This window comes from Ascaphus truei, chromosome 4, assembly GCF_040206685.1.
Source record: "Ascaphus truei isolate aAscTru1 chromosome 4, aAscTru1.hap1, whole genome shotgun sequence".
Lineage (NCBI taxonomy): Eukaryota > Metazoa > Chordata > Amphibia > Anura > Ascaphidae > Ascaphus > Ascaphus truei.
In genome coordinates, this window is record NC_134486.1 from 188,107,019 (window position 1) to 188,128,040 (window position 21,022).

General features: G+C 41.3%; 1 protein-coding gene across 6 annotated transcripts in view; it reads left to right on the forward strand.

Moving 5' to 3' along the window:
- PDE10A (phosphodiesterase 10A) overlaps window positions 1–21,022 on the forward strand; it is a 938,782-nt gene that overhangs the window by 615,836 nt on the left and 301,924 nt on the right. For all 6 annotated transcript variants that reach the window (XM_075596713.1, XM_075596710.1, XM_075596711.1 and 3 more), the window contains one exon: window positions 1,871–1,922. In XM_075596713.1, coding sequence (XP_075452828.1) covers window positions 1,871–1,922 — 52 coding nt within the window. The remainder of the gene's footprint in view (window positions 1–1,870; window positions 1,923–21,022) is intronic.

Consider the following 21,022-nt stretch of genomic DNA (forward strand, 5'->3'; position numbering starts at 1 on the left):
TGTATCTATAAGTGGTCTACTTCCACAGTAGCATACAAGGGCACAGAAAAGCATAGTAGAGTTCCGTGTTATGTTGATATCAAGAGTCTCCTTCATGTATAGCGTAATTGTTCTATTATACACAATGGGGTCTATTCTAGTAGGTTTGATGAGTTTGCTGATACATTGCAATGTTTGGCATGTTCTCGCTGAATGGTTTTTCAGTTGAGTTATCACGATATTCAAAAATAATCTGAACTTCTCTCAAACCATGTGGCGGGAAAATGCAAAAACCGTTCAGCGTAGCAGATACGTAATCTGGGATTTTTTCTAAATTCTCCCCCTGCGAGTTTCTTGCAATCTGAGCTGCACAGAGAGAGCCGCCTCTCCCTGCACAGCTTACAGGCGATCGCAGAGTTGGTGCCAATCAATGGGTAGAGGTGGAGATAATTGCCCCAGGGTGGGTGGTTAGACTGCCCGGTTGGGTAGCGTGGGAGGGGGGTTAATCCCTTAATTACTTTAGCGGTTATTAACCGCTACGGTGATTAATGGGTTAGGGGCCATTTTTTACTGTTGTGTTCCTGCCAATGGTGGACATGGATGCGGAGGATGGTGATGAGGACAGCCTTCATCCTGGCAGGGGTAAGCGCAACTTTTATTTACTTAATGCTGCTGGCTAATGTTTTATTTTGAATGGGCAAATGAACTATTATCCAGATCTGGAGAACCTTAATTTTTCCCATTACTGTACTGTATGTGTTGAGGAGGGTTGTTGGGGGTAAAGAGGGTGCTGATTCCTTGCCATTGGGCTTATCTTTGCTACCATTGAGGGCATAGGTAACCATACTGGCAATGAATGGGTGTATTGTTTAGTATTGTGTTTGTATTTTGTTTTTATGTTTGTTGTGGGTAGCGGGGATGGGTGAAGGTGATATTTGGGCCGTGGTGGGTGTTTATACCTACCGGGTAGGTAGCGGAGGGGTTAAACCCTTCAATACCTTAGTGGTATTAATTACTAAGGTAATGAAGGGGGTTAACTCCTCCCGCAACCCCCCCTGCAAGGCCTAAACACTCACCATTGGCCAAATACCACCTTCACCCACCCCATCTCCCCACAATAAATATGGCAGGGTAGATAACCCCTTTATTGCTTTAAGGGTTAGCTGCTAAGGTAATGAAGCTGCCTGTAAATGCATTTTTCCTGTTATGGGATTGATTCCGGGAGTCTCCGGTGCTGGTATTAATGTGTATCAACTCCGAAGACCCCCAAAATCAATCCGATGCAGGAAAAATGCATTTTATTTCCTAACTCCTTCACTCACATCCCTTCTCGTCAGCTTTTGCTTGCGAGAAAAATCTTTGATAAAATCGCAATTCCAGAGCCCCAATGAGATTACTCGAATAGCATGATTATATAAAAAATGTGAGTTTGGGCGTCTCGTTAGCTCCTTCACGATGTGTTTGGCCAATAGCCAGAAATCGTGACAAAATGCTTTCCCCGCATGATTTAACCAACTCTTCGAAGCTTTCTGAATAGCTACCTAGCAAAATGTTATGATAGCTGCTCAAAATCCTCGATGAGTTTGTTATCGAAGCTACTACTGTAGAATAAACCCCAATGTCTTTAAGTACACCCAGAGTCAATGGGACAGTAGCAGTCATAGACAGACAAATAGTGTGTTAATGTACAGTAAATAAAAGTTCATAACATCCAGGGGAAGACACACAACCAATTAAACTACTACAGTTAAGGACATTCTTTAAAGTGTTGTTCATAGTAAAAAGTAAAAGCTAGTAAAATGCAATAAAAGTTAAATACAGAAAACGTTTGAGATAGCCCTGTATTATTAACATGAAATATATGTTTTTTATTTTATTTCTTGTTTTCCAGAACATACTTTGATAACATAGTTGCAATAGATTCTCTACTTGAACATATAATGGTAAGCATCTGCTTCCACATTGCTGTCTCTGAATAAAATATGTAATTCTTGTAACAAAGAGAAAACGAGATATTTTTTTAAATTTGTTTTGTTTAGATATACAGGCCTAAAGTGATCAACCAACTACCTCTTTAAATGGTTCTGCTGACATAATAAATCGAAACTTGATTTATGTGCACTCCCCATACCAAATTCAAAGCTCATTTTGTTTATATAATTGACGCAAAATATTAATGACCAAAGTTATAGGATATACAGACTGTAAGTCCCAATCCTGAAAGGTCAGCTGATGATAGATGGTTTCAAAATCACAGTTCACAAAATGAAAAGCATACAGTCCTCTTCACGTTGTATGTTCAACCTGCAGATGTGTGACATTAAGCAGAGAAACAGGACATTGCGCAGTATATTTGATTGCCAATGTTACACTTAATTTCTAAGCTCACTAGATTGCCTACTTACTAGAAGTAGATGAAATACATGCAGGGGAGAGAATCTGTGCTTGGAGCCTTCTGTGTGCTGTCGCCTTCGGTAAATCACGAACCCCTCGTGGTATCCTCCGCTACCGTGGATGTTTAGGAAGGTCTCCCTTTCAGGAACGTAGTCTCCTGGATCAGTCTTAGGAGATTGTCAATCCCCTGACGAAGTGACGTTCCCCGTCACGAAACACGTAGGGAGGAGCCTAAGAGGTACTGCCCCCCACACTCAAGCTGCTAGTCACTGAGAGGAGACGGTGACGTCATCCGAACCGCGCCGGAATCTCGCGAGGTACACGCGGCACCGAGGCGGACATTCAGAGACAGAGTGCAGCGCTTTGGGTGTGCTGGGTCGGGCACTTCTTTGATTTTACACTCACCGACTTTTGTGAGTATTTTAACTGTTTTAGGTAGGCGTCCAATAAAAGTTTTTATTTCTGCGCAATCCTTTGCCCTCTTTTATCCCTACTGGAGAATAAAAGATCGCAGGGACCCTAAGACTGATCCAGGAGACTACGTTCCTGAAAGGGAGACCTTCCTAAACATCCACGGTAGCGGAGGATACCACGAGGGGTTCGTGATTTACCGAAGGCGACAGGACACAGAAGGCTCCAAGCACAGATTCTCTCCCCTGCATGTATTTCATCTACTTCTAGTAAGTAGGCAATCTAGTGAGCTTAGAAATTAAGTGTAACATTGGCAATCAAATATACTGCGCAATGTCCTGTTTCTCTGCTTAATGTCACACATCTGCAGGTTGAACATACAACGTGAAGAGGACTGTATGCTTTTCATTTTGTGAACTGTGATTTTGAAACCATCTATCATCAGCTGACCTTTCAGGATTGGGACTTACAGTCTGTATATCCTATAACTTTGGACTTTAATATCACTTCACATTTTTATCACATGCGCCAGGTTTATGTCTATTTTTGTATTTGTATTCATGTGTAGAGGTTTATTTTGGGATATTCCTCAGTAGATCACCAGGCTGCTTTTATTTGTGCACAGCACTGTTTAATTTTATTATATGTGCACTGCACAATCACATGTAGGTATAGCGCTTGTCACAGTATATTTTGTATTTTTATTAAAATATTAATGACGTTGATGTTTTTTAGATGCATATCAGATCTGAGTACTGGTAATACTAATGGAGCATCAATATAAATGTCATTGTAATGTTTGTGCTTGTAATGCATGTGTATTCCACTAACATTCCAAGGACTTACCCAATAGTGATTAATCTTGTTTTTAGTTACCATTAATATTTATGAGCTTAGAAGGGGGTGGCAGGAGTGCTTTCAGCAGATGAGTGAAGAAGAAAAGATGACTGATTGAAGGGAAGAGAAGGGTCAGTGGTGCGGATGGTATAGGAAAAGGAAGCAGGGGAGGAAACGAGAAGGGATTCATTGTTAGACACAAATGGGGCAACAGCTTAAACAATTTTTAAATGTCAACCTTTTTGGAAGGCTTTAAATGGAATTAGTGTGCGCTGTCCTCCACTTCCCCTCTCCTCACTGCCTATGTGATTCTCCCTACAGCTCCCAATCTCCTGTGATCAGCGGGGCAAATTCCACATAAAATAAAACAAAACAAAAGGGGCGCTTGAGAGAAAACACAGAGACAGTATGTACTACCAAACACAATTTATATGTACACTAATACATGTACAACATACTTAAAATTAAGACCGGATCATAATATCCAATGAATCACACAACACACAACACTACCAGAGGGCAAGCCTCAGTAACCCAAGGCACTCGTTGAATTCAAAGATCTTAGGGAATGGGGGCTTACGTGATAATTATCAGCCAGCCGAATGCCTTCAACGGAACCCCCATGGGTGTGTATGCGTGCGCAGCTTCTGGAGTCCGTCGTCACGAGCCCTCTGTCGCTGCCTATGACCTCACCGCCACGCGTTTCATGTCAAAATGATACTTCCTCAGGGAGTTGGTCTAACAGTTCCCATGGCACTAGTTAAGTACCCTTCCTGGAAATAATATCAGCCTATGGGAATGGCACCTCGCAATTAGCATTCCAATCAGTGTGCTATATGATACACCTGTTAATAAAATTGTAAAACACTGACAGTCCATGAACAATACTAAACAAGACAAACTTTTAAGTAATTACAAAAACACAATTATTAGTACATAATGTTACTATCAATTTAATATAAAATGTCTATATATATAATGACTAAAACCATATAAAACTGTGGTACAGTGGCGACCAACTTTATTCTAACTCGGATAGCTCCGCGAATTTCAGAATATCCCGGTGATGTGCGGTTTTGTGTAGTTTTCGCCCGGAGTGTATTGCGTTATTTTCGCGCCGTGATTTAAGCATTTTATTCCCGCTGTCTGCAATTCTGCAATGCCGTGTAAAAACGCATGGGGGCGTTTGCGAGCTGTTGTCTTTGAAGTCTAATACCTTCGCGGTTCAACCTACACAGTCTGTGCGTGCGCGCGCAGTAATAGTAAAATTGCATATTTAATTTATTTTAAAGTACAGTACTGTACATGCTCAGACCCTGTTGGGGTGAAGTGAGGGGGTTCCTGACATCTGGGGGCAAAATGAATCCCGCTGCAAACTAGCGATGTGGATGATGAAGAAAGCTGGACTGGCAGTGGACCGGCGCCGGCGCCAGCTGAATGGGAAATTCTATGGTGAGTACTGTATTGTTGCCGTATTATTTTGGTGGGGCTGGTTGGGTACTTCTTTAGGGGTCTGACCATTATTGTAAATTAAAACTTTTCTTTTTGTTTTTCCTCAGAAAAGAAAACGGCTAATGGGGGGATTTCGATGGATAATATTGTACTGTATGCTGATGTTTTCCGGCCGTACAGTATACTGTGTAATAAACCCGAATAAATAAAACTATGCATTTATTCTACATGTTCAGTATCGTTTCATTATGTGTCTTCTACACTATACTGTACAGTGGTATACAGTGCCTAACATCTATGGGCAAAAATAATTTTATTTCTAGTTGCCCTAGAACAGAAGTTCCCACGCCAATTGGCCGTGAACTTGACCGGGGCCCTAAGTAGTTACCACGCCAATTGCGCGAATATAATGTAAAATAATCCGTTCTGTGGGTCTGAGCGGGTTGAAATTCGCCTGGACCTCATGCGGGAGGACCCTTGCCATAGTGGCAAAATATCAGCCTTGCACGACCCCCGGAAATGGAGATACCAAAAGACAGTTTAAAAGCACATTACCAAAGTGGCTTTTTTTCTGCCATGCAAGTCAATGGCAGAAACCTGAACTTTAACATTGCCCTGACTCCGTTCTGTTGCCACGAGAGGGTCGCAATTTGCCATCAATCCTGCCGCAACTAGGACTACATGCTCATTCTGACTTAGCCGGTTCAAAGCTTTCTCCGCCATTACGCGCAATGGTAGGATCCTCCTCGCTGGCGTGATCCTTTCTCGTCGCCATTACTGCTCGGACCCTGTTGGGGTCAAGTGAGGGGGTTCCTAACATCTAGGGGCAAAATGAATTTTATTTCTAGGTGCCCTAGAACAGAAGTTCCCACGCCAATTGACCTAGTTCCCACGCCAATTGCGCGCTCATTGCTCTTTTTTTACAATGTTGCCGATTTTGCGGCTTTGCGTTCTGGCAGTAAAAAAAACAGTGCAGCAAGCCTCTCCATTTGTTACACTGTCAAAGGAGCAAATGGAAACAATGTGAGTCAATTCAACATGTTCTTTTATTGGTGGAGTCAGTACAAAAACATTTATTTACAAACACTGTACAATGTTGAAACATTTAAAGTGCACAGCAATTCTAACCATCAACACACAAGAATACATACTGCAGCCTTTATTAAATTCTTCTGCCACAAAACATTTGTAAAACCTGGAGATACCTGAAAAATGGACGTTTAGACTGTCTGAATATTAATTTATAATACAGTATACAGTATATGCAGTATATATATATACTGTACAGTATATAAAATGTACTGTTTGTTTTTGGTGCATGGGGCAAAGGGAGTTAAAGTGACTTGCTTTTTATGTACTGTATTTGGGGGTTGTCTTTGGGGGTTTATTCATCAAATTATTATGATGAACTGCCTTTTGAAATTACAGTGCTGTGAACTATTTCAGGCACACACCTCCAGAGTTTTTAATCCCTCCCTAGCCAAGCGTCAATCGGCTGAGTCACCCTATCCTACCAACCCCCTCTCTCCACTGGGTCGTTAACCTTCTGCATATTGCCATTGTGTTCTTAATCCGCCCATAGCCGAGCTACAAACACTCAGTACGCCTGCGTCTAATCACACCATCCCCCTCCCCCAACCCTTAGAGGCCCCCTTAGAGGCCTGTTGTTTGAACGGTAACACTTTGGAAAATCCCCTCTCGAATTTGAAATGTAAATCTGATGTGCACAGCGCTGTGAGAATTGAGAGTAAACTGATATTGTATTTCATCAGGGTGTGAAAACATTTGTCAGTCACTATGGTTTACAGTCACATGTTTTAAATACAATACAGAACATTCTTTAATATCTTTAAAATAAAAATATATAAATATATAAATATAATTTAAAATAATCCGTTCTGTGGGTCTGAGCGGTTTGAAATTCGCCTGGACCTCATGCGGGTGGACCCTTGCCATAGTGGCAAAATATCAGCCTTGCACGACCCCCGGAACCGGAGATACCAAAAGACAGTTTAAAAGCACATTACCAAAGTGGCTTTTTTTCTGCCATGCAAGTCAATGGCAGAAACCTGAATTTTAACATTTCCCTGACTCCGTTCTGTTGCCTTGAGAGGGTTGCAATTTGCCATGCAATCCTGCTGCAACTATGACTACATGGTCACCGAATCTGAGCCCTCCAGGTTGAACAGAACCGGAGTTGTGGGTTCCAGGTTTCTGCTCATTCTGACTTAGCCGGTTCAAAGCTTTCTCCGCCATTACGCTCAATGGTAGGACCCTCCTCGCCGGCGTGACCCTTTCTCGCCACCATTACTGCTCGGACCCTGTTGGGATCAAGTGAGGGGGTTCCTAACATCTAGGGGCACTGTGAGAATTGAGAGTAAACTGATACTGTATTTCATCAGGGTGGGAAAACATTTGTCAGTCACTATGGTTTACAGTCACATGTTTTAAATACAATACAGTACATTCTTTAATATCTTTAAAATAAAAATATATAAATATAATTTACAAAACATTCTTATTCATTGGTGCACTGTAGGAGTGGCTGTCAATGATTATGATTCGCAGGAAAGTGAATAAATATTTATTTTATTTTATCGGGAACCAAAAAATACAAATATAAAAATAATCAGGAATAATACATAATGCAGTCTTTATTAAGTTCTTTTGGCAGCTTGAAATTGGATAACCATTTGGAAAACATTTGCAAAACATGGGGAAACATGAGTAATGCACATTTATATGAATATTATTTCATACTATATACAGTACAGTACTGTAATGTACTGTATAATATACTGTATATACTATATACTGTATAGTAAAATTATATTTTCTTTAGTCTTTATCTTTTCCTCATTCTGTCTGCAGTACAGTAGTTCATTGAGAGAGGAGAGGTTTTGTGTACATCATTACTGCTGTTTATATACTGTACATTTGACTGTACAAGCAGATTTTACTGGACACAGCACCCCCACCTCCCCCTAGGCCACCCTTTTTCCTGAAACGACAAGAAAACAAAAAATTAGTGCAGTTACTGTACTGTACTGTATGTGCGTACTGTACTGTATTATGGCAGAACTACTGTAGGTAGCTGGTGCAGCATTCTCTGGAAAGAAAAAAATGGAGCAGTTAGTAGGCAGTTACTGTAGTACTGTCAAACTAGTCTACTGTATACTGTACTGGAACTACTGTATACTCTGACTACTGTTAAATTTTATGTACTGTAACCTGATGGCTGATGCTGCTCTCTCTGTAAAGAAAAAACTAACTACTGTATACTCTTACTATCTGGAAAGAAAAAATCTGTGCCATACTTACCTGTATCATACTGTACTTACAATACTACAGCACAGTACTACTTTCCTGATGCTTGCCCATTACGCGCGATGACAATGGGCAACACAGTGGCAATATGGTCTATATATTTATTGCAGCGTTCCACGGTGAATACATCGTTCCAAAAACTCATTATGCCTTTCAAGAACTCGTCCTTTTTGGAGGGTTTCGCCACTTTCCGGATATGGTCCTTCAGCTGATGCCAGACCATTTCGATCGGATTGAAGTCTGGCGATCTGTCATTGGAAAGAAAGGACAATTGGTTTAAGAGCTAAAAACAGTGGGGAACAAAAATGGGACACGGTCTACTGCACTTACTCCGCTGGCGTCTTCACCCAGTTGATGCCGCGCTAAAGGATATGCGCCGTTGACGCGGCGTGCTTGGGATCGTTGTCCTGGTAGAAGCGGTGACCATTGGGGAAGTCGCGTGTGATGTATTGCACAATCTCGGGCACAATGTTGTCTTGGAAGAAAGCTTTATTCATGATTCCTATAGCAAGAAAAGAAAAGTGCTCAAAAAACTGCATAATAGTACAGTACAGTGCATACGGTAAGGCAACACTAGTGAAGTACAGTGCATTAGACGACATTATATTTGATACATTTTACCTTCAAAGATGACAATGCATCCCGGTCCACGCCTAGAGATGGCACCCCACACATGCAGCTTCACAGGGTGTTTTGGCCGCGGCTTCAAAGTTATGCGGCCTTTTTTGTGGAACGCAAATCTTGCAAATCTCTCCAGCGACACAGTAGACTCATCAGTGAAGATGCAATCCTGGAAAGTCTCCCCGCTGTCGATCCATGCCTGGGCCTGGAGCACTCTTTTGATTTTGTTTGCGTCCCGTATCATGGTGTACACTCTGTAATGGCAAGGAATAAAAAAATTTAGCGGCACAGTGCAGTACAGTTTGCGAAACAACACTTTTACCTCCTGTACTGTCCAGTACTAACCTCACACGTCCATATTTCCATCCAATGCTGCGTCTCATCTTCTTTATGCTGGTCTTGGATACAGTCAGATTGTGCGTTTCCTGCAGAGTGTTTTTAACCCTTAATGCACTCCTCTCATCATTCTCCTCACTTATTTTGTCCACCAGAACAGTTGTCTCCCTACAATGTAAAGAAATTATATTGTTTTATTAATATGCAGCAATATATAATGTATATAAATGTAATGTTGTAATATACAGTAAATATAAATAGACAAAAAATGTATACTGCTGTACTATAAATATAAATAGACAAAAAATATATACTGTTGTACTATAAATATAAATACACAAAATAAATATACTGTTGTAATAGAAATATAAATATACATCCTATATATACCGTTGTAAGATTAATTGAAATAGACAAAAAATGTATACTGCTGTACTATAAATATAAATAGACAAAATATATATACTGTTGTACTATAAATATAAATACACAAAATAAATATACTGTTGTAATAGAAATATAAATATACATCCTATATATACAGTTGTAAGATTAATTGAAATAGACAAAAAATGTATACTGCTGTACTATAAATATAAATAGACAAACTACTGTATGTTGTAATATAAATCAACAGAAATAACAACAGTATTACAGTAGATACAGAACTGTACTGTAGATGTACAGTACAGTTTTCTCTATTTTTTTTTTGTTAAGTTTTATAAATATACTTACGCGTTAGTTACCCTTGGTGCCCTTTTGCGGTCTCTGTTTTTTCCGTATGCATGATAGCACACGGTGCTTGATGGCACAACGAGGTCAGAAGTAGCTAACCAGCGCTGGATAGCAGCAATTCGGTGTCCGCTCGTGTACATCTCCTTAATTCGCATGCTGAGATCCTTTGAAATCTTTTTAACAGGCATTGCTGCGAGTAGAAAGAAATACAAACACAAGAATGTATATTCGATGTTTAGTCGATGTGTATTCAATGTGCAGTCAATACACAAAATGGATGGTGTATTTATTCGGTAATGACTCACATTAGAGTACGCCTACTTTCAACACCTGTACCTGGCCGCCATGCATAAAAGGTTACACACTTTGCATAGCCCACCACTCCATGATCTTTATCTGAACTTGCCCTTGTCCAGATACTGCATTGTGCCACCTGCTTCCATGGAGCAACCCCGGTTCTATGGACGCAAGAACCTACTCACCTCTGCCGTGCCTGTCAAGCTGAAAAAGCGAAAGGCGGTTGCCATTTCCACGCCAAGGGCAAAGCGACAGGCTAAGGCCAATAAAGAAAACCATCTGCTAACCCCAAAGGTTAAGGGTTTTCTTAGACGTCAGCCTTATTATGTGAAGAAGATATACGGTGATGTACTCTCGACACAAAACGAATGGCAGCCAACCCATCGAATCCGCAGACCACTTTCTCACATATGCTTCGACGACTCGGCTGTACCTGTCCGGAAATCTGCAGCCCGTCTTCTCCACCCCCATCTTCTCCGGTTCCATCTGATGATGCTGCCACCTCTGAAATCCACGGGTCACTGTCTCCTTTGCTCTTGGACGACTCTGCTTCTCGCCCGCAAATCCAAAGGTCACTTTCTCCATCCCTCTTCGATGACGCTGCCGCTTCTCCTCTACCGGGTATCCACAGGTCACCTCCTCCACTCTCCATCGATGCCTCTTCTGTCCATGGAACCCCCATCTCATCCTCCGTTGCACCCATCCCCCCAGATGTGCAGACGCCATGCACAAGAAGCAGCTCGTTGGACCGGATGCTGAATGGGATAAGTGTGGATCTCCCCGGGAATTCTATTGTGCTGGCAAAGATAGATCTGCTTCTGGAGACCATGCTAAATGTGGAGCAACGGATGCTACAAATGGAACAATGGATGGATCGACGGATGGAAAAGATAGAGGCTGACATAGCGGGCATACATTATTTGCTCGGTGCTAATGCCCCTGTTTACCCGACGCCGGAGCAGGGGGGTGACATGGATTTGATGAATGGGACCTTCGACCCCCTTCCATCACCAGAAGATGTAGTGTACATGTATGCCGTTGAGGAGGACATGACAACCCCGTCAAGACCACGGCAGGAGACAACACGGCGACCACGACCGGAGGAAAGCTTCCTCCCAGACAACCTACCATCGCTCGTCACCTCAAGCACACCCGTTCCCAAAAGACCTACACCCGCTCGCATCGAAACTGTGCCCGACATCACTCTGTGCGATCTGCCACCGGCGTTCAGGGAGAAGTATAGGGTGATGAGTGCTGGTGTACCCCACAAGTATGCCTTGATCATTTTTAAGCACCATTTTCCCTACACGTTGTACTGCGAGTGGGTGTTCAAAGTGAACTACGAAGGAAATCGTGTTAAAAAGGTGCTTCCTGCCAATTTAAGGAAAAACATTCGGGATGAAATGCGGCACTTTTATCCAGTTACAGATCCTGTAATGAGAGGTGTTCGAGACTGCATTAATGGCGTTTTGCGCCATGCAAGGAATCGGCCACGGATGGACAATGTTGAGGACTTTCAGTGAGACCATACTGTTGTGCTGAACTGTATTGTACTGTACTGTACATGTTTTGCCCTACAGTAACTGCTGTACTTAAACAAAGGAGATGTTGTTGTGTGTTTTTTTTAACAGGACATGCACAACTCCAGTCCCTGAGGGCCGCAAACAGGCACGGTTTTCAATGTTGCCCTGAAAACCTGCCCTGTTTGCTGCCCTCTAGGACTGAACTGGTGCAGGTCTGACTGACAGTGTTGCGCACCATCCCACTGTACTGTACTGTATACAGTACTGTGTTTCTTTAATAAAGGAGATGTTACTTAAAATGCTTCAACATTGTACTGTATTTGTAAATAAATGTTTTTGAACTGACTGCACCAATAAAAGAACATGTTGATTTGTCTTACTGTACTGTGCATTGTTTCCATTTGCTCCTTTGATAGTACTGTATAACAAAATACAGAGTAACAAATGTCGAGGCTTACTGCACTGTTTTTTTACTGCCTGGTCGCGCAATTGGCGTGGGAACTAGCGCAATTGGCGTGGGAACTAGGGCAATTGGCGTGGGAACTAGGTCAATTGGCATGGGAACTTCTGTTCTAGGGCACCTAGAAATAAAATTAATTTTGCCCCTAGATGTTAGGAACCCCCTCACTTGACCCCAACAGGGTCCGAACAGTAATGGCGGCGAGTAAGGGTCACGCCGGCGAGGAGGGTCCTACCATTGAGCGTAATGGCGGAGAAAGCTTTGAACCGGCTAAGTCAGAATGAGCAGAAACCTGGAACCCACAACTCCGGTTCTGTTCAACCTAGAGGGCTCAGATTCGGTGACCATGTAGTCCTAGTTGCGGCAGGATTTCATGGCAAATTGCGACCCTCTCGTGGCAACAGAACGGAGTCAGGGCAATGTTAAAGTTTCGGTTTCTGCCATTGACTTGCATGGCAGAAAAAAAGCCACTTTGGAAATGTGCTTTTAAACTGTCTTTTGGTATCTCTGGTTCCGGGGGTTGTGCAAGGCTGATATTTTGCCACTATGGCAAGGGTCCTCCCGCATGAGGTCCAGGCGAATTTCAACCCGCTCAGACACACAGAATGGATTATTTTACATTATATTCTCGCAATTGGCGTGGGAACTACTTAGGGCCCCGGTCAAGTTCACGGCCAATTGGCGTGGGAACTTCTGTTCTAGGGCACCTAGAAATAAAATTATTTTTGCCCATAGATGTTAGGCACTGTATACCACTGTACAGTATACTGTAGAAGACACATAATGACACGATTCTGAACATGTAGAATAAATGCATAGTTTTATTTATTCGGGTTTATTACACAGTATACTGTACGGCCGGAAAACATCAGCATACAGTACAATATTATCCATCGAAATCCCCCCATTAGCCATTTTCTTTTCTGAGGAAAAACAAAAAGAAAAGTTTTAATGTACAGTAATGGTCAGCCACCTAAAGAAGTACCCAGCCAGCCCCACCAAAATAATACGGCAACAATACAGTACTCACCATAGAATTTCCCATTCAGCTGGCGCCGGCGCCGGTCCACTGCCAGTCCAGCTTTCTTCATCATCCAGGTCGATAGTTTGCAGCGGGACTAGTCCACCTGTAGTCAGCAGGTGAGGCTGGAAATCGCTTAGGAACATGCAAGCTTCATCAAAACTGCACGCCAAATCCGACAGGGTTGTCACTGACAGTGGGACCGTCATTGGAAGCCGGTGCTGGTGCTGGTGCATTGCTTGGCAGTGACTGTTGCTTCTTAGTTGATTTTAACATGACCCTTCGCCTTTTGCCGCCTCCATGATCATAGATAGCGGAAAAATCCGGTGACACACACCAATACCCTCCAACAAATTGGGGCTCAATACGGTGAAAACAGGGATCGCTACAAAACCTTTTCCTTACTGCACGCTTCCACGTATGAGGAGTTGGCGAAAATTTGTAAAAAAGTCATAGTTTTCGATAAAATACTGATACATTTGAGCAACTGTTGCCATCTTATCATCTGTTGCATTAATCGCGGCCCATATCAAATACGCGTAACTTCTGTCGGGTTTTTGGAAAGCAGGCTGCACTTGAACACTCATGGCGGGCGCGTCTCTGGAGAATACTGTAACCGAAACTGGTCTTTGTCTTTCTTTAATATGAAAAGCCTAAATTGATACATTTTTGCAAGTCTTCCTTCAGTCTCAAGGCCAAGGCCAAGTTACAATAGCACACTGTGGTACAGTATCTTTTTTAAACGAAACACCTGCAAGCCGACACATTACTGAAGCGCATGCGCATTACAATTCATGAATTTCTGCCATCTGGCAGACACGCGAAGCATTGCAGCCTATTAAATCTGAACCATTATCAATAAACGCATCAGACGGGAATGACCCGTGGCTGGGAACGCAAGGTGAACGTGGCATGCCCCAGGTGAACAGCGTCGCATTCCAGGAACCAGCCAGGGACAAACCGGTGATTTGTTAGAATAAAAGCTGCCGCAACAGTAATTATAAATGTCAGGGAAGATGTTAAATTTAACCCTGATATCCTAAAACCAACAGCATTAAAAAGCATGCATGCAATCAATCAATCCTGCATGTCAGCCTTCACAGAGTTAATTACTGAGCTTAGATGGTAAGCGGTTAGATGAGAGTGAACGTCTTAGCATGTACCACTATAACAATCTTTAACACATAATACAACATAACTTAATAGTCATACATATAAAATGTTAGTACAGAAAAGTTACCCACATGTAAAATATTCGAGGGATAACATAAGATAAACTATGTAGTTCCCTGGCTTGGAGCCAAAGTGAATATATTATGTTCCTTAAAACTCACTTTTACCATCCCTACCAAAAAAACACATATTAAATGTGAAAGAGGATAAATATTAATGCGACTAACACATATATGTCAGACCGAGGTATGTAGCACATTAATATGAATAATATTTCAACCAAAAATAGCACAGAATGGAGTTGGACAGATGTAATATTATTTAAAAAAAGGAACACGTTGAATCAGTTAATTTAACCCACTAGGTACTTTAGTTCCCAGGGTATATATCCAGAACTGTTCCCTTTGGAGAAGGAGATTTTCTCTATCTCCTCTTCTTGGGTCCCTGGGTATTGTCTCTTTTCCCCTAAATTGAAAATCATCCAATTTGCCTCCATGATGAATGAGAAAATGATATGCAAGATTATGATTTTTTTTTTGCCTCGATCGACATTTTGTTGTGCATTTCTAATTCCACTCGTGTGTTCGCACATTCTGACCTTTAGGGGTCTGATGGTTTTCCCTATATACTGTATAGGAGATTACATGTACAGTTGATAGCATATACAACAAATGTACTTTGGCAATTAATGAACTGACCAATTTTGTAAGGGTCTAATTTGAACTCCCCCTTTCCCTTTTTCTTGTAAAATTATGGGAATATAACACAAAAGATATAATTTTTAGCAAGTTTGCAGTTGCCACTTTCTTCAAGCATTAAACTTAGCCAGGCTTATTATCACTAAAACTTAGGAGCAGAAGAAAGAAGAAACAAAATGTGTATTTTAAACCTAACTTTTCATACCAACACTCATGCAGACAATAGACAATATGGATGACAATATCAGGCACCTAAGATGGATGCTGACTAAAAATGGCTGCTCAGATCCTAGTGCTGTTTACGTCAGCCCCCTCCCCCCATAATGTACTTTTTTTTCTCAACTTTGTCAGTTCCCTCCTTTTTTTATTCTGAAAACATTGCTTTTGAGAATTAAGGTTATGATGTTAGTCCAGGGACATATAGACAGATTAGTATTGTATACTGGGGTGCTCCATCATCTGATCGTGTTTGTATGTATACACTGGAGTGAAAGGGAGAGGGCGGTTCCATCCTGCTGTCATAGTCTCATATGGCACTGTGGCCAACATGTCTTTTGGAGTTGAATAACTGTGATTGGCATCTTCTTTCTTCAAGGGACTGCTGTTTCTGGCATCTGCAAAAAGTGGCATTATATTGGAAGAGGGGGTAGCACATTTGTGGATCATACCTCTGCAACATGTGACACACATATACATACATGACAACAAGTAACACCAACACACACAGCAAAGCATTCATAAGTTTTTGCTCCTAGTGATCTAAACCATACACCTAACCCCAATGGGTCCCATTCTGTCTCATCTCCCTTTCTAAGCCTCTTTTGAATCTCTTCTATTTCATCTAGTTCATGCTGTACATTGCCACTCTGATCTTGAATGAAAACACAGCATTGTTCTTTAATTAAGGCACATACCCCTCCTTTTTTAGCTAAAACATAGTCTAAAGCAATTCTGTTTTGTAAGGCCATAAGCCTAATCTGAACCTGTTCTTGGTTTAATGATGAAATGAAAAACTAAGGCCACATCCTTCCTGTAAATTGTTATCTGACTGAACATACATTTTTATACAGGTTTCATTGGTTGGTGGAGGCACTTGACCCATACATTGATTGTTGTTCCTAGTGTGTAAAGGCGTAGGCTTAAAAAATGGGAAAATACAGAAATTATACACATAGGGGCCTATGCAGAGAGCAGCGCTATTTCGAAATTCGCCATTTTTTGGAGAAAATCGCGCAGAAAGCAGCAGAAAATGGCGAGTTCCGAAAAACGCGCCAATTTTTCTTTTCTATTTGTAAAACTCGCCTCGCGGCTGGCGAGAACCTCAATCTCGCCAGTTTTAAAAATATCCTAATGCAGAGAGGCGCGAACGGCATCTAGCGGCTGTTCGCGCCAATAAAATGGCGCGATTGTCTCCTTTTTGCCTCGCCAGAAAAAATTGGCAAGAAGCTGCCGCTCGCGGCCATTGCAAAGGGAAAAAAAAGGCGCAAATTTGTTTTTACACGTTTCTGAAGCGCGCATCTCGCCAATTTAAACTCGCCACACGCATCCATGTTAAACATAGCAGAATTCGCACTTTTCTGCATATGGAGAATAAAACTCTACAAAAAAGCAACTTTTTAATAAATTCGCCAATTTTAAAATTCGCTGCTCTCTGCATAGGCCCCATAATGCTAAAAAAAACTTATTTTATGCAAGCAACCGTTCTGCTTAAAAAAGGAAATGGCATCTATCTCTATCGTCATATATTTTGAGAATCATCACAACATTCTATTACTGAGAATTGAGGGGGGTTGGTATCTGTGGAAGCGAATGCATGATCATCACCGCTGCACACATTATATACACCATTCACTCAGAATATCAGAACAGACAAAATGTATGCGATGGTCAAAATGGTTGACTTATGATCCCTTCCTTGTGACTGACACACGCCCCTGGGTGACCCCCTCCTTTCAGTGGAGGTGCAACACACTTCTGGATCAAAGTTTTGCTGCACATGACACATACATAGAGAGTGATGAGTACTGCCAAAACATATACAAGAGCATTCACAAGCCACGCTTCCAGGAAACCAATCCACCCGTCAAGGCCCAATTATACATACATCTTACATTTCTAACTTAAACACACTCTAAAAATAAAAATATTGAGTCCTTGAAAGAAGAAAAGTGAAAATTAATGTTCTGATTAAGACCGGGCCTCAGCCTGGTGTCTTATTTTCCTCAGGGGTTAACGGTCAGGGTGTTTCTTTACCCTTCAAAACGTTAACTTGAAGAGGCTGTGCTTTGGGTGACTTGGGTGGAGCTTTATGTGCACCACGTGGATCCAGTAAGAGACCTGTGCCACTTTAATTGCTGTAGTGGTGGTTAGTATGGACCTTTTCATCTGGGATGAAGAGCATGCTTGCGTAGGAAATATTTGACTATTAACCCCATCTCGAGTAGGTGCACTTTCAACTTTGACCTAGGCCTAGAGAGACTCAAAAAATATATTAGTTGCATACAATACTTACTAATTGTTTTATTACCAATAACATGGTCCTTAATTCGTTCCTTTGGACTGCTGATAGTCATAAGTCATCCCATAAGTGTCTCATAGGGAGATAATTTATACCTAGGAATAAATTCTTGTATCAATGTGTTTACAACTGTCTTAGCAACCACATATAGACAGAGGTATCCCTATTAATGTTCCTCAAATTAAAACTAAATAGCCATTATGGACCTGACTTTGCTACAATCTAAGTTCCTAAGACTTGGTGCCCCAGCCATTGCCAAACTAATTGCTTCCATAGTTAACTCTATCCTGTCTGCAGGCCATATCCCTAAGACCTGGAAAACTGCCAGAGTTGTCCCAATCTTCAAAAGTGGGGACAAAAAAAACACTGTCTCAAAACTACAGGCCAATCTCTCTTCTCTCCAGTACTATCTATCCACAATCATGGAAAACAATGTGTTCACTCCCAAGTAAGCAATTGTTTTACCATGCCAAATTTCCCTAGCCAATTCCAATCTGGCTTTTACCCAAACACTCCACTGTAACTATTCTGCTAAAAGTTTGAAATGCCTTGTATATACTGTATACCCTGTTCACTTATGTAATTGCTATTGCAACTATGTATCCCCTGTATTTAACCCTATGATCAGGACACACCCAAAAATGAGAGGCGACTGCCAATTCACCACTTCCTGGCAAACCATTCTAGATTACACAGCGATTTTAACAATAACTTCTGCTTATGAACACCGTTGGAAAAAATAAATGGTTAAAAGTTATAAAATACATCACATAGTCAGTTAATAGACAAATGATTTTGTATAGGACTTCACACTAATTTCTTGTAATATAATCTCTTTGCACTGTGCCGAGCACACGGTCAGTTTTATATTTTTAAAGATACTCTGCATTTGACTAAAAAAATAATAATTTTCAAAGATTGTTCCTGGGCAAAAAGCCAACTTGTTGTAGGCGTTTCGCCAAATGACCTTGAACAGATAAGATAACGCCACAAAGGCTTCTTCATAAACGAAATAATAATGACTGGATTGGAACTTTAGCTTAAAGTTAGATAATTGGAGCTTACTACACAGCCCTGAAAACGACATTTTTTATGGCCTCTCAAAAATTAAATAACGGGACTTTTATATAGATGAGGTTAGATCACTTCTAAACACACAAATAGATTCCCACAAGTTCATGCTATGTCCCTCCACTCATTCTATTTAATGCCTTCTGTGTGAACTCTCATACTTTCACAGACTTCCTTCACTACAAATTTATGTTATCCTGTTTCAACTCTGCCCTCTCTCAACCTAAACAAACCTACTTCTCTCCATTAATCAACATGCACACGTCTAATGCACACGTCTAACCCACACTAACTTTTTCTTCATCTCACCTCAGGACTTGCTGACTATTTTAAGGAAAAGGTGGAATCCATACATCAGAACATTCCCTCTTTTTCCTCTTTCTATCCTACACCGCTTCCTATCTCTCTTTCTGCTTTCCTTGACTCTTTTCCACTGTCTTAGAGGAGAATGTGTCACCATCACTGTTGATCTCCTCTTCTCCCTCTACTCTGATACCTTTCCATTCTCCTTCATACATGCAACAGTTATACCATGATTCAAAAAGCAAGCGTGACCCTACCTGTCTTGCTAACTACTGAACTGTCTCCCTCCTGCCTTTTGCCTCTAAAACCTTTTGACCGTCTTGTATTCTCTTACTTGCTCAATTTTCTCAACACCCATTCTCTCCTTGGCCCTCTACATTCTGACTTCTGCACTGCTCCCTCCACTGAGACAATTCTCACTAAAATAACTGATGACCTATATGCTGCCAAAGACAGAGGTCATTACACCCTGCTCATATTACTCAACCTCTCTTAAGCATTTGCCATCATGGACAACACTCTTCTCTTTTCTCTGTACACACTCTCTCTCTAGGTGACCTAATAACATCTCTTGGGTTTAAATATCACCTCTATGCTAACGAAACACACATTTACTTTTCAACCCCTGACCTTATACCTGCTGTAAAAACCAAAGTTTCTGAATTTCTTTCTGTTATCTCATCCTGGAAGGCCCTCCTTCATCTTAAACTTAACATGGCAAAAACAGAGTTCTTCCTACTTCCTCCCAAACTTGGCCCTACTACCTCCTTCCACATTACTGTTGGAAGTACCATCATCCAGTAGCCCAAGCACACTGCTTAGGGGTCACACTCAACTCCTCTCTCATTGAAAACTTTTCTAACACTGATCGCTTTTTCCTCCACAATATCACAAAGATATGCCCTTTCCTCTGTTGCTTGACTATTAAAACTCTGATTCAGGCCCTCATTCTCTTCCATCTTGATTACTGTAATCCCCTGCTATCCAGGCTTCCTGGCTCTCTCCTGTCTTCCCTACAATCTATCCTAAACGCTGCTGCCAGAATGACTCTACTCTTTAAACTCTGATTCTGCGTCTCCCCTCCTGAACTCCCTCTCCTGGCTTCTGATCAAATCCTACTATCCCAGTACGCTCTCCCTAACTACCAATTAGATTGTAAGCACCTCAGAGCAGGGACTCCTCTTCCTTAATGTTACATTTATGTCTGGATCACTTATTCCATGACCTATTACCTTTACCATTTGCTACCTACTGTATATGATTACCACGTGCACCACTCCTGTGAAGCGCTATGCACATTAATGGCGTTATATACATAAAGACATACAATACAATATATAATTCAAACAATGCTTGTGAGCTTTTACCAGCATTTTTAAACAAAAAATATTCCCAAACATATCCTAATCCTATAGAAATAAAATAGAAATGTGTTTTAACTGGTTACACACAATACAGAACACACAATACAAAAACTTCTCTCATACACAGCCAAACAACATCACAAAAATAACGAACAAGTCAAAGAAAAAGGAAAACATTTCTCACCTACAGTATTACAAAACAATTTCATCCTGCACTAAATTAATAAAAGTTTATTTCTCTTTCTTCATTCTCATAATAACCTGAATTTAAAACTACTTTGATGCTCTGGAGTTTTGAGTTAACTTTCGTAACCCTTGCAGATTCCTCCAGCTGGAGAAAAAGGTGGGGGCACGATCTGTGCTGCTGTTATTCTGATTCTCTTTCTTGCAGACATTTGAGCAGAAGGAAAAAGAATACTGTATCTCCTGGTTTTAAAAACCTTATCCGCCTTGCCAAAACAAATAAACCCTTTAAACTTTCACTAGTGACAGAGCTGAATAT